This window comes from Mus pahari, chromosome 18 (assembly GCF_900095145.1).
Source record: "Mus pahari chromosome 18, PAHARI_EIJ_v1.1, whole genome shotgun sequence".
Lineage (NCBI taxonomy): Eukaryota > Metazoa > Chordata > Mammalia > Rodentia > Muridae > Mus > Mus pahari.
Window position 1 is genome coordinate 9,933,791 of NC_034607.1, and position 14,815 is coordinate 9,948,605.

A 14,815-nucleotide genomic window follows, 5' to 3' on the forward strand; every position below is an offset into this window, starting at 1 on the left:
GCAGGGGAGAAGATACAGAGAGGAGGCAGAAGCTAGTGTTAGGTCCTGAATCCTCAAAGAACATGTGTGTAACACTTAGGAAGAAGCCACACTCCCTGGCACACACACACACACACACACACACACACACACACACACACACACACATCAATGTTTTCTTTCCAACCTCCAGAGCAAGGAAGCGATCCGGGAGAGACCCAGGCACCAGTGTAGTCTGGGGTCTCTGGCAGGCCTCAGCTCAGGGGACCAGTGTGTGGCCAGGCAGCCTAGAAAGTGTTGCAAGGAAAGCCCTTGCATGCTTTGTGGAATGTTAAAAATGCAGCATCATCCTCTCTGCTCCCTTTTCTTTTGGCCAAAAGACAGAATTCGAGGGCACAGGGCATTAAGAGGAGCTTGAAATCTGCCCCCTGGAGGAGGCGTGGAGCCACTCCCTCCTAGGTTCTGATGGCCCCTGCTCCAATGGGCCAGCAGCGCCTTCACCCTTTACGTCTCCCATTCATTCCAGCCCGGAGGACAAGGAAAACAAAACTCTAAAAATAACTGTCAGCATCTTAAAAAGAGAAAAGCTTCGCTGCCACCACCACCACCCCCCTTCTACTCCCGCCCTCTCTCCGCGCCACGGGGCACATGTCTGCTTCTTACAACACAGCGAGGCACATGGTCCCAGTTAGACACCGAACCCCATCGAGACCGAGAGGAAATCCACATCTTGTGGGACGCTCCGCACAGAACCGCCACCTCCAGCGAGGGAAGCCGGGGGACTGCAGCAGCGACATGAAAAAGGGCTAGAGCGAGTGGACGCGGCTCATGCGGTGAGAGGCAGCGCGCGCGGCCAGCCGGGGCGCGGGGAGGCCGGGGACACCGGGGGAGGGAGGGCGCCACTCCCCGCAGCGCCCGCCGTCCGGCCCCCCACGCGCGCTCCCGAGACTTGCCGGCCTTGCTGCAACTTGCTGCAGTGTTTGAAAGAGTAGTAAGAGCGCATGGAGGTGGGGCCCGGGGAAGACCGGGCGGAGCGGTTGCGGGGTGTGCGCGGGGAGGGGGCGGGGAGGAGGCGGCGGCAGAGGGGGGTGAGGGAGGAGGGGTGTTGATCCCTGGAGGGAATGGGATGGGGGAGAGAGGGGTAGCCCCAGCGCTTACACATGTCACATGTGCTTTTTAAGACGGCCGGGAGCGCCTGCGAGCTGGATCTGGTGGAGGATGCTGCGGCAGGTGCTTCGCAGAGGGCTCCAGTCATTCTGCCACAGGCTGGGCTTATGCGTGAGCCGGCACCCGGTCTTTTTCCTCACCGTGCCGGCAGTCCTGACCATCACCTTCGGCCTCAGCGCGCTCAACCGCTTCCAGACCGAGGGCGACCTGGAGCGCCTGGTTGCTCCCAGCCACAGCCTGGCCAAGATCGAGCGCAGCCTAGCCAGCAGCCTTTTCCCCCTGGACCAGTCCAAAAGCCAGCTCTATTCGGACTTACACACCCCTGGGAGGTATGGCAGGGTGATCCTCCTCTCCTCACCCGGGGACAATATTTTGCTCCAGGCTGAGGGGATTCTGCAGACCCACCGAGCCGTGATGGAAATGAAGGTGAACCACAAGGGCTATAATTATACTTTTTCCCATCTGTGTGTGTTGAGAAATCAGGATAAGAAATGCGTGCTGGATGATATTATTTCAGTGCTAGAGGATCTCAGGCAGGCTGCCGTCTCCAATAAGACAACAGCCAGGGTGCAAGTAAGGTATCCCAACACTAAATTAAAGGTATGCTCCCCTGCATGCTTCAGACACTTAAAAGAGGCGGCACTTCATTTCTTGCCCTAAACAAGCAAAGAAAATGCAGAGGTCTCATCCTTAAGACTCAGAAGCTAAGGCTTCTTTCATTTCTGGAGGGGTGGAACGGAAATGATGGGCAACTGAGCAAAGAAAATGGGCAATGAATAGCATAACTAGATAAGAAGAAATTCAAAGCCAAATCAAATGCCAAAAAAACAAAACAAAACAAAAAACCAAAAGAAAAAGAAAAAAACAAAAGTTTCTGAGACCCTGCAGTTACATCTTTGTTCAGGGTTAATAAATCTATGGATGGAAGGGGGAGGGGGGTCCCTTAACAACTGGGGGATTTCTTTTCATACCGGGGCTCAATGTATTTCTTATTACTGATTACACATCCACCTGGTATCATCTCCGCCTTTTTGCATCTTCAGCCTGGCTTGATTTTTGACTGGGATGGTCATGGAATTTTGCTGCCCCATGGTTATGTCTGTGGGTTATGAATGTGTCAGGGATTCCAGGAAACTCCGTGTGTGTGTGTGTGTGTGTGTGTGTGTGTGTGTGTGTGTGTGTGTTTGCGTAGCAAAGGTAGTGGGGGGTTTCTATGAATCTAAACAGGGATACCTGTTTAATGGATACTTTACTTAGTGTGCCCTTCCTTTCCCATAAAATACCCCAAACCCAAAGAAGATTGATTATAGCTAGCTGCCAAGTAACACAAAGAAGGGGGAAAGTCCACAATCGGCAGAAAGTACAGGATATTTCAACATTACATGGAGTTTGCACTTTGGCCTCTCAAGTAAAAATTTGACACTTAATGAGATTCCTAAACTCATTCTACACTGTCAGGTCTGAACCGGTGCAGCCAATGAGGCATGCAGTCTGCAGGTGACTGAAGTCTCAGGGACAAATGTGACTTCCAAAAGACTCACTGCACCATTTGTGGGCTCGACTCTCAGAAGCTATCCTTCCAAGAACTCTCCAGACAGGTGTTTCTCAAGAAGAACATTATGTGTATGTGTGTGGGGGGGGGGCTGTATGTGCTCCCTTATAACAGAGCAGGAAAGGCCACCATGGAATATCAAAATGCACATTTATTATTGATTTAACAGGTCACCAGTATATAAAAGTCCAAATAACTTCTTCAGGACTTTTAAGAGACATATCTCACTTCCTGACATAAGTGACAATTTAGTAGTTAGTAACCAGTGTAAAACCTTGCCTCATTTGAGCTTGGCACTTTGGTTGCCGTGATCCAGTTGCTGACATCGGTCTTAGCTGGACCCAGCTGAGCTGCCCTCTGAGGTCTAGGGCAAGCAGACAGATGAATCGTTAGCTTAACCTGAATGAGGGGCTTGCCTGCTTTGTACGTCCTGATGGAGCGTGTTGGGTATCTGAGGTTGGGCAGCATGCTTTCCATTTTCCCAGTCCATCGCCATCACCATTACTGCTTGCTAAGGGAAGGATGTGGTGGAGAGGTAGTCTTTCTCCCCTGGAGTTCTAACCTAGTTCTTCCTGGTGTCAGTCACATACAGAAAGATTTGCAGCTGGGTGGTCCTCAGTTTGTTTTCCCTGGTGAGTCAAGTTTGCAGGTCATTAATGTGCATCGTTAGTCTTGCCTTTATTCAGCAGTACTCTCCAAGTGGACCAAATGGACATTTTGTTTGCGGGATTATGATATCATTTCAACATTCGTAATGCAAGTCTCTGTGGTATACTCCTTTGATTCACCTAATAGTTATTAGCCATGCCCGTACGATGTACCGTGTAGTCTTCCAGGTATGAAACACTCAACATGCAAGATAAATGTTCTTGCAGTGAGTTTCAAGGTAGGAGATGTCAGCATTTTCATCCACCAAGACAAGGGTAGCTTGCCAGCAGAGACTCTGCAACTGTTGAGTGCAAGCTTGAACTGAAACCATGCTGGCCTCTAGTGTGCCTTCCACCTACAACCTCCTGACTGACTGGTTGGTTGATGGACAATTAGGCCAGGACTTTATGAGTAGTCATAAAGGAATGACGTAATTCATTACAAAGTTTGCTGAGTAATAGAATTAATCTGCTACCCATGGAAGGAACAGAGCTATTACATATGGACTGGCATTCTTATTTATCAATATTCCACCATGAGTCTTTCCTAAAATGTGCTGGTTTGAATCTAACTCCATGGCTTCAGTGGTGGTGGGGTCTTTAAGCTATATTGGGGTTTCTGAGAACAGTAAACCCTCTCAAGGTTAGACATAATCTCGCAGGTACTCATGCAGTACAAAATTCAAGTTCAAAAGTACCACAGAAACCTAAAATTCTGCCACAGAGGCTCTGGGTATTTCAGGTACAGAACTTTCTAGCAAAGAACAAAATGAGATGGATGTCTTTTTTGTTTGGGTGTTGTTTTCAAATGACTTTACTTCATGGGTGGCAATATCTGTCAAGGTATATATCCATAATGTTGGTACTCAAAAGTTTGATCAGTATTATTGTTAAGGATGAGAGAGGAAATTTCATATGTAGATTTTAGCTCCTTAATTCATTTTATTCTGCTCTATTTAACCAGTATCCCCACCTCTGTCCAATATGAAAAACTTCTGTGCTGGGACAGTCCAACAAAGAATAACCATAAGTTTACTGTGATAGCAAAATAGTACTACTGAACACTGCGAATTGGGATTGTCAGTCACTTAGCTTGAAAGGAGCAGTATGTGAGGCCTGGGAGATGGCATGAGGATAAGTCAGCACTGACTGACAGAGAGAAGTGGTTAAAGACCTCAGTCACAATGATCAAAGTATAAAAACAGCTGGCTCGTCCTGAACTCAGAAAAATTTAGATGTGGTGAACATAATAATCCTGATGATGTGATCCAGACAAACTGGGGTCACATCAAATTGGCCAAAATGGAAAAAATCCACCGAGGAGATTAAACGTACCCAATGGAAGCATAGCACCACTTGGCCCAGAATACTCCAGAGGTCATCACCCTGATCCAGGCTTTCAAAGTGGATGCAGAAAAAGTTGTAAACTCAGAAACACACTCTGCCCTTTATTATGAGTTCTACAGTCTTTACTTTGAACTGATCATTATGGCGTAGCCTCAAAAGATTACAAGGACCATGTATTCTTTCTTTTGTGCAATCCTTTTCTCTTCTCCCAACGTTGATACATCTGTAAAGACAATATTTACAGCAAATACTTATTGGCTATTTTCCTAAACAATTGATGCATTCATTCAATGTCACAAAATTATTTTTAATCTTTGTGGCATGCTTCCATTTTGAAGATATTATTTATTTTTCCAGATTTCTCTAAGGCATTTTTACCTCAATAATTGAAATACTCTTATCTTTAACACACACACACACACACACACACACACACACACACACACACGTATATATGAGCATATACAACAGTTAATGTACTACATAAGTAGAACAATGTGACCAGACTGAGTTTTTAAGTAAAATTCTTTCATATTTTCAGACAATTTTCTTTTTTAAAAAAATGAAATGGACAGTCAGGATCTGTATTTAGGGGCTGTTCTAGATTTTAGCAAATGCTTCCATTATTATGTGGTTACCTTGGGTGGCTACTGATAAAATTTCCCTGCTTCTTGGACAAGTCATTTTAATTTCACCTTTTTAACCTGTGGAAATGGAAATTCTCACTTAGTACAAATTCCTGACAATAAAAGCAGATGTAGTATAAATAAAGCAGGTAAAGTGGTCCTAGATCCCAGCTACTTTCCCACAATTAGAAAGGAGTAGCCCAGGCTGGATGTCTCTGAAGCATATCTTTCCCATTAAGTTACACTAACTTCCACACATCTGGACACATTTTAAAACCAGTATTACGTCAGTATACCACATTTATGAATAGGAGCAAGCTAGGCATTCATGATCATTAATAGAAGACGGTGCTTCTTAAGTATATTGTCCATTTTTGGAAGATATTACAGTTAATTATATCATTCTGATCTCGGTGGAAGGGGAACTTGAGCCAACTGGAAAAGCTGTGGTCAGCATTTTTGAATTCTACTCTTAATTCATTTTATATATATATTCTGATTTAAGTTTACCTTTCTAATTCTGCCTTTCAATGGGAGAAAAATTACAGATATCTTGAACATTATATTTGTATGGTAAAGGTTTCCAGTTGTTATCTTCACACTGTGTCATTTACTTTATTTAAATTTATAAATTGCATTCCCATTTCACAGGGAAAGACCAAGCTGCTTCAATGATTTCTTTGAGCTCTTCAAACTAATGTATATATTCAGAGTCAGAATTAAACCTAGGTCCGTCTGACTCCAAATCCTAAATACAAGGTGCTATAGGTCTTCCCCCTCCTTCTTGTATTGTACCTTATAACAATTAATGATAGCCTTTCTTACAAAAGAAGGAGCAGGAGGAGGAAGACCAGAATGAGGAGGACCAGAAGCGGGGGGGGGGGGTAGAGGCAGACTTTTGGAGCAATTTTTAAACCTTCCCTTGCAGTCTGAGAATGGCTGGCTCATAAAAAGATGTCAGGGTGAAACTTCAGTCAGGGCAAACACCTGCTATCTACCTAGCCTGGCAGCTGCTACAAGTTTAGCAAATTCCTCATTGGCACATGACTTCCCCTTTGATATTCTTTTCCCTCAGTGCAGAACAAAAGAGAGTTTGGCTCTAGGATCCTAGGATTGGCTAAAAGTGAGAAATCCGAAAGTGACCCAGGGTCTTCGGTGTCTGTGTCAAGGAAGCATTGGCTTGCCTTTCTGGCTTGCCTTGGCACTAAAGAGTTGGGGAAGAAGTATTCATAAGGAAGCATGAGCTGATTGGATGCATTTTAAACTGAGACATATTCAGGAGAGGCCTGGGTTTCAGTGTTAATTCTTTACAGACCAGTTAGTGACCAACTGATCTCACCATCCATTTAGGTGTCAGCATTTTTTTATATGGGAAATTGAGAGAGCCAGGCTAAGAAATGGCAGGGATTCTTGTCAGCCAGCGAAGTTCTCTTATTGGTGTCAAGCAACATCCCTCTGCATAGCATGTGTAGTCCCAATGGATTTACAGTAGATTTGAATGATGCTACTAAAAAACACTGATCATGGGTCCCTAACAAAATTACTGCACATGAATCCTGGCTACCATACCAGAAATGTATTCATTCATCTGTGCATGCACAGATTATGCTCAAACTTCCAGGGTACTGGGGTCTGCCTCTGGCCTCCTGCACTAAAGACCTACATGAAATCAAATTAAATTACGTTTCTACGTACTTCTTCATGCTGCTGCTTTTAATCCGCTGTGCTTTTATAGGAATAAGTTTGATTAACATGTAAAGTACTAGATTTCATTGTTGCGTTTTAAGAAAAGTCTGTTTATGTGGATGTTCCTCTCTGCTTTGCTCCTCTGCACCCCATTGACCTCCTGTGCTTTACACCTCTAGGCATCTCCATCCCACTCTGCCACACATGCCTGCTGGACCCCTCTCCTTCCATAACTCCTCCTCGGTCCCCTGTCTAGTGTCATAGTCTGTAACTTCTTCCCACCCTCTTATAAAATCGTCGTGTGAGAGGAATATGATTCCTGTCTTTCTGAGTCCGAGTCACCTTGCTTAATACAGTATTGTAAAAGAAGATATTTAAAACTGATTGCTCTCCTACATCCTTCTCATTTTCTTACTCTCAGCTGACCAGGTGTTCTTTGAGGTTTCAGGACACCAAAGGCTAGTAATAAAAGTGGGGTTGGAAGTCAGGGTGATGTGACAAATGTGACTAATGCCACCCATCCCCTTAGGAAAGACTCCCTTCCCCCTTCTGCTACTTTAAGGCATATGATAAGGAGTTTTCTTTCATCATTTCAACTTAAAATTTTTTTATTATAGCTAGTCTTTAAAATACATTTAGGTAACATCTGGTACTTTTAACCCACTGGCTATTGCACCATGATTAGGACACGTTGCATCTAATTCTGTCTTTGAATTAATCAGAGTATGTATATCCAGGACTATTTTAGTTATGTTCAGACATTTATGGGTGTATTAAACATAAGCATTTTTGAAGGTGACATCAGAAAATGGCAAACTTCTAGGTCTCCCACCCCACCCCCAAATCATGAATTACACTTTCATTTCTTCTCTGCATGTACTTTAAAATTGGAGCTCTTAGTCCCAAGGTGGGCCTCAATATTTCTAATTCACGAATGTCATGTATTTATTTCAGAGCAAAAATATTAACAGAAAATAGGGTAGTGGAGGAAAACATCAAGGAAACATGTGGCAGATTATTGGGTAACTGTTCTTTCTTGAAAAGCCCTCACCTTCATCGTGTATGCTTGGGCCAGTCACTCCGTGAAGTATAAAGCTGATTTCAGTCATTCAGCCAAGCCTGAAAATGCTGAAATTAGATTTAACCCTTTTAAAAAGGAGCATTTTGCAAGCTCATTTGCAGGAACTGTACAGCATCTCAATGCTGAGCTCCTGTCTCCTAAGTACATTAACAGCATCAGAGAACACAGCACACGAGAACCACATATAGGAGCGAGAATATCTTAGAGAGGAGACACAGGAAACCACAGCAGAATGTGCTGTTAACATGGTATGGTGTTCCTCAACAAAATCAATACTCTGTTTTTTTTTTTGTTTTTTTTTGTTTTTGTTGTTGTTGTTGTTGTTGTTTGGGTTTTTTGTTTGTTTGTTTTTTTCTGGCATGCTGAGCAATCCAAGACCCTGAAAGGTTCTTAATGAGCAGCAGCATCCCCACCCCACCCCCCAAAAAAGGTCTGTGCTTAAATAAAGGATATGGATTGAAACAGCCAGGTTTCCTCTCAGGAGCTCCCTGCACAGTGTGAGGACTCACCTATGATCCTCTGACTCACCTCTGCTGTCACAAAAGCTGCAGGCAGCGTGAGCTCTCTAAGCTCAGAAGTTGTCCATTTAACCAAGCACTGATGGAGAACCTTATGGTATAACCCTACCACACATATGCAGACTTTTTTCTTTCATTATTCCCTAAACAACGTAGGTTAACTATTTATGTAGCACTTACACTGTGTTAGCTATCTAAGTATTCTAGAGATTATGTAAAGCATATAAATAAAAAGGAAGAATAAAAAAATACACAGGGATATGTGTGTATGTTCTGTAAATACAGAGTGCCGTTTTATACGTGAAACTTGAGAAAATGGATTTTGGTGCTGGCCACGGACCCTGAGTTTATTTAAGGGAAGAATCTAGGACAAGGCTTTCGGTCCTGGATAGCCAGAGATGTGTTTCAAGCATTCTCAAAGTTTCAAAATGCCCCTGATGATGATCTGGGTATTTTTGCCAGGTGTAGTTATCCTAGGATGTTTAGAATTTGGCATCAAAATTTATACCACTCTTTGAGTAGCAGGATCTTTCAATGACTTAGAGAATAATATTGTTTGATTCTGATAGTCGGTATTGAACATACTGATGTGGGTGAGATACATATTACATCATGTGAATAAAATCCAAAGCCATTCAAACACATGTTCCCTCAGGTAAATGCTATGTTTGCTCCGTGTCTGACACTGTATTGCCCACTGTGAGTTTAGCGGGAAGTAAATCAGATGTGGTGCTGGCTGCCTGAGAAAGACAACATTACACATATAATTCATAATTACAGATTACCATGGGTGAAAAATACATGACATTGTAAGAGTAGGTATCAAGTCCTGCGGCGTTAAAAACTGCTTTCTGAAGAAATGGCTGTGAGCTGAACTGCAGTGTAAGAGGGAGTTTATGCGAAAAGGGTGGTGTAGATGGTAGAGACAAACACTTGACTGGGAGACCGTGGTACTTTAGAAGTACTGAACAAAAGCCACTTCCATGGCTGGAAGTTATGGGGTGACAGCTAAGAAGGAGTTAGGGGCATATTCATAATCTCTTGAGACTGGTTTGTGGACCCCGAGAGAATCTAGGTATATGTTCCAATCTACCTTCATTAAAATTATGACTTGAGGTCCATTTCAGCCTATTATAACTCAGTTTCCTCATAATTACCTGTTCCACTTGGTACTAAATGTGTTAACTGAGTTGGGAATACCTTTATGAGAGCTTCAGAGAGTATAGTTGTCACCTGGGGATATCATTAAAGATTCGTCTTCTGCTTCAGAGATCCGGATCCAGTTGAGATTGCATGTTTAGAAAGTTTGCGGAGTTGCTAATGTTTCTCTTCTAAGAAGCACAACTCAGAGAAGAAAAGGCATAGTGTACTTCCTGAGGAAAGTGCTGGGTCCACTGTAAATTCCTAGCAAGCACCATCCTTATTCTGAAGACAAGTAGAGTTTGCTAAGTGATTTTCTTGAGAAGCAATTTTCAAAAGAAACAAACCCCTTGATTTCTTCTCTAGAAGTTTACAGTAGACCTCTCTGGCAGTAGGCCTCACTATTGCCCTAGGGAGTGAAGTGTGACAGAGAGTCCCTGTGCCTTTAGCTCTGTGGATCTGGAACTGCCTACAGCTCATCATTCTGAGTGTGACCTTTGGCTGAGAATAAGAAAAATAAGAAAGGAGAGTGTCAAACCCAGGATGTCGCCTTGCACACCTAGGTCTGAAAAACACCTTGGGCCTTCACTCTTATGACATTTCAACAGAGCTAGCTTTAGCCACTCTGTCAGTTTCTGTCTCCTGCTATATTATGGCTCTTTGTACCATAACGGCTCATTTTTACAATGTTTTTCACATGATTTTTGCTCATCAAACTGGTCTTTTTCAGTCCATCTTTCTTTGGTATTCTCATCCATCCAAAGAGCTATTATATTCATTGATACATGTGACTTTTATCATGGTATTGTCATTTTGCCACTTATCCAAACTCAGGGACCCAGCCTTCTATGATGAGCTCTTCTGTCTGCCTCTTCACACCCTGCCTAGTTATGTACATTGTAGTAACCAATTATCTGACCTCAAAGCTCATGCCATGATCCGACAACGTTAGCATCACTTGTGAACTTGCTACAAATCCAGATCTGTAGACCCCATTCTGATTTTGAGGAAGCTCTGCAGCTGGAGCTCAACCAGCCCTAAAAGTATCAGGATATTTTCAAAAGCTCATAAAAGTACTATGTATTGGCCTTATCTCTTGAGAAGATGAGCTTTTCATTCAAGAGTGTCCAGGGCACTGTGGCCTCAAAAGTCTCCTTTAGAGTCTATAGGAGATCACCAAGGTTGGAGACCAACATCTCCTCAAGCTTCTTTTCCTCTTCATAATCATGGCCTCCTCCACCTTTGGTCTTCATTGCCTTTTGACTACTGTACTTCTGTCTCAGCTTTGATGTCAATGACCTCTCAGACAAACGAGCCTGTGCAACATAGTTCTATGCCTCTCACAAATGTATTTTCTCTTAAGCAACACAAAAGAGAATCTGTTATAAAAGAAACTACCATCTTCTGGCTATACCTACCAATAATTCTCCATAGTGACACCTTCAGCCTCACTTGTAGTGGGAGACCATATTGAATCATATGGCACCAAGAAAGCAAAGCCAGCAAATTTTCTGGCTTTCTTATGTGACTCAAACTGTTTCTTTTGCTTGGACTATCTTACTTTCACAGTGTCAAAGTTATACATGTCTCTGAAGTGCTAAGTTCCTAGCCATCTTCCCCCATCCTGCCCCCCCCCATGAAACATTGCTAGGATATTTAGATGCATAAAGCACTTTTGTGTACTTTTGGGAATTCTCATCCCTGTCTAATTTGCATTATGGGTTTAAAGTGACTCTGTATGTGCCTAGTGAACTAATAGGGTTAGGAAACCTCTTTATATAAATTAATTTGCCTGGAAGGATCTAGTCAAATGGAAGTTCCCACGGTAAGCCCTGAGGGAAGGTGATAATAAAACAGGAAAAAAAAACTCATTCAGGTCAAGCTAACATTCTGCAGCTATGGGTAAGCTCTTTAAAAAGACTACCTAAAGCACAATTGAAAATGAACTTTGTGAGTGATTGCAAGATACACAAAGAACAAACAGCATACTTTTAGATTTGGGGAAGGGAAGAGTACCAGAAAAAGAGAGAGAGAGAGAGAGAGAGAGAGAGAGAGAGAGAGAGAGAGAGAGACTTTCCCAACCATCCATGTGTCTTCATCTCCAGAAAGGTTGGAAAGAACAATACATGGATATAACGTTAGATAGAGTTGCCAAATTTAGCAAATAAAAATGCAGGAAAACTTATTAAATTTTAGAGAAAAACTTAATAGGCACTTAGAGTAAGTACCATGTTGTTTGAATTTATAGAACCATATTTGGGGTACTGGGCTGTCAGGAACAACTCTCAACTTCTGCATGAAAGAGCTGAAGCCCTTGTTAGGAAAACAGAAGCACGCCCTGCTCTGTTTCAGACCTGGAACTGCAGGAGAATAGGCCACTCTGGACCTTCCCATCCTTTCAGATGAAGAGCTGATTTTTTCTTTTCTTTTCTTCTCTTTGTATGTGTTTGTGTTTGTGTTCTTGTTTTTGTTCTTGTTTTTGTTTTTGCCAGCCCCAATTTTATTGGTGATCACCATCCAGGGAACTAGAAATGAAAATGTAGCTGGAAATGAACAAAAGATATTCCAACAATCTCCAGAAATGCACAGATAAATGTCCGAAAGGACCAGAGTCCTATTCAGTTGGGAAAGTGAGCAAATGAAATTTAAGTCACTTTTAATATGACCTCATTTACATAGTCCGGCTTCAGAAAACCCATTACATTTATTATTCTACTAATTCTCAGAGGCTCTACTGAGTAAAAAATCCCACTTAGCCAAAATATCTTTTATCAAATGTTTTAACTATGAGAAGATGAAAAGGATTTGAAAGAAAGGTTGATTAATAGGAAGTGTATGATAGGCATATAGAGAGAATATGGAGGCTAGAAATTCTCAGTGACCACAGCCCTACATTTCTACTAGAGGCTGGGTATACGCATTCTATGAATGAAACCTTTTACCAAAACAAAGATGATCATGCTCTGAACATATATACTAGGTACATACACCATTTAAAATGGGCCTTCCTTTCTTTGGGATGTAAATGTCTTAAAGTTAGAAGTCTTATCTTGCTCATATATGTAGCTTCTCCACATTATTGAAAAACAGTCTTACATATATATATATATATATATATATATATATATATATATGTATGTGTGTGTGTGTGTGTGTGTGTAATATTTTGTACAATGAAGTAGAAGGGGGATTCTCATTGACTGCTGATTTGGGTTCCCTGGAACTGTTTAATAGTCTTTATCATTCTTTGCCAATACTATCCTAACATTCAATGTACAGCCCTCTCTGGCACTCTTTGCTCATTGCAAAAGCCCAAATTGTCATTTTTCTTCCACCAGAAATAGACTTACAATAATATAAACATATATATATATATATATATATATATATATATATATATATATGTATAGAAACTATATAAATGTACAGAATGATCTTCGTAGCACACGGACTTGGGTAGATGAAGCCCAGACTGCATAACAGGTCACAAAGACAGAGACTGTAGGACCCATAACAGGGTTACAAGGACAGAGGAAGTAGCCTTGGGAACAGACACCTTGCTAGAGCTCCCTGGGGGCCTGAGAGAAGGTCAGCATGTGAACTAGTTTCCTGACCCCCTTTCGTAGATAGCACACCCTCTCTCAGGGAGTAGCTCAAAAAGCTAATATTAGCAACCTGACACTTGTTTTCATTTCATTCTTTTCAACCATTTTTCGTTATTATTTTCAAGGATAGTTTTTTAAGGAAGTGGATTTCTTCTAGGTTGTGAAAACAGACACCACATTCTCTAAAAAATATCTTGTCAGGGTTCAGTTTACCTTCTGCATTGATGTTATTTTTCTATCAGGCAAGCCCCTGATAGAATAGTTTAGTAATTAATAGCTGCTCTGTTAAGTGATAATCACTTCCTATCTTTTCCTGAGCTCAGTACCCAGGAAAAGACTGTTTACTGGATGCCTTAAAGTTGTTAGAATTCCTTAGTAATCTAACAGTGTAGTTTAAAGTAGCAATTGCCAATCCTTTGTCTTCATAGATTAAAATAGGGAACCAATTAAAAGTAGAATCCTTCTCCTAATTTTTTGTTTGTTTGTTTGCTTGTTTGTGTGAATTGAAGTCTTATAGTCCAGCCCAGCCTTGAACTCATTATGGTATGGAGAATGGCTTTGAACTTCTAATTTTCCTATTTCCATGAGTGTAGTAACTATAGGCATGCACCGCCATACCCACACTCCCAGAGTAGTATCTAAAATAATGAAAGGAAAAAAATAGAGCAAACTTATGTTCGATTCCATTTTTAACATTGTGTACCTTTGCATACATTACTCAACATCTTTGTCCTTCCATTCTTCTGTGTAAAATAAAAATAATAATAATATTCACTAATACCCATCCTTCCGTTGAAGTTCTAACAACTAGCACTTTCTTTGTCAGCTTTAACATTTTAAATTCATTATTTTATTTATTTACATCCCAAATGTTGCCCCCCTCCCAGTCCCCTCTCCCAGAATTCTTCACCTCATCTTCCCTACAGCACCAACCAAAGAGTATCACTTGCTAGTCTGAGGACTAGCATATATATAGCAGAGAACAACTTTAACACTTTTATTAACATAAACTTAAACTGATAATATAACTGTAAGGGAGCCAAATGAAAAGCCATTCACCATCCCATTCTCCAAGTCAATTTTTAAAAATCGAATTTTAGCAATAAAATATAGTTGTTATAGAGTGGACACCTGTTTGATCCTATTTATTTCCATAGTTTTGTAAAGGTATTTGTAATATTGTCTTATTGATTGCACAAAAGTTCAGTTGGCAGTATTACTACTCACTGTAGAACATGTCTATCTTTTTTTCATCCTTAACAGGCATCAGAAAGAAAGCAACACATTCTGAAGCTCATCATTAGGAGCCTCAGATATAGAACATTTTTCTATGACTTAGAAAGATACTTTTGCAAGGGTAACTTTTGTGAACGTGAAATATAGATATAGGTCAATGGACTCTAGGCTAGCATTATCTCAGAAGAAACCTTTGATACAAATTTGGAGGACCTAAGTTATTTATAAACC

General features: G+C 41.5%; 1 protein-coding gene across 4 annotated transcripts in view; it reads left to right on the forward strand.

Annotated features, from left to right (window-relative positions):
- The first annotated feature begins 665 nt into the window (after positions 1–665).
- Ptchd4 (patched domain containing 4) overlaps positions 666–14,815 on the forward strand; it is a 184,700-nt gene continuing 170,550 nt past the window's right edge. The window contains exons 1-2 of one of the 4 annotated variants that reach the window (XM_021218301.2): positions 666–812; positions 1,161–1,572. In XM_021218301.2, coding sequence (XP_021073960.1) covers positions 808–812; positions 1,161–1,572 — 417 coding nt within the window. In that variant the 5' untranslated portion in view covers positions 666–807. Of the gene's footprint in view, positions 813–1,146; positions 1,747–14,815 lie in introns of those variants that run through there. The other 3 variants (XM_021218298.2, XM_021218299.2, XM_021218300.2) reach the window with 3 other exon arrangements.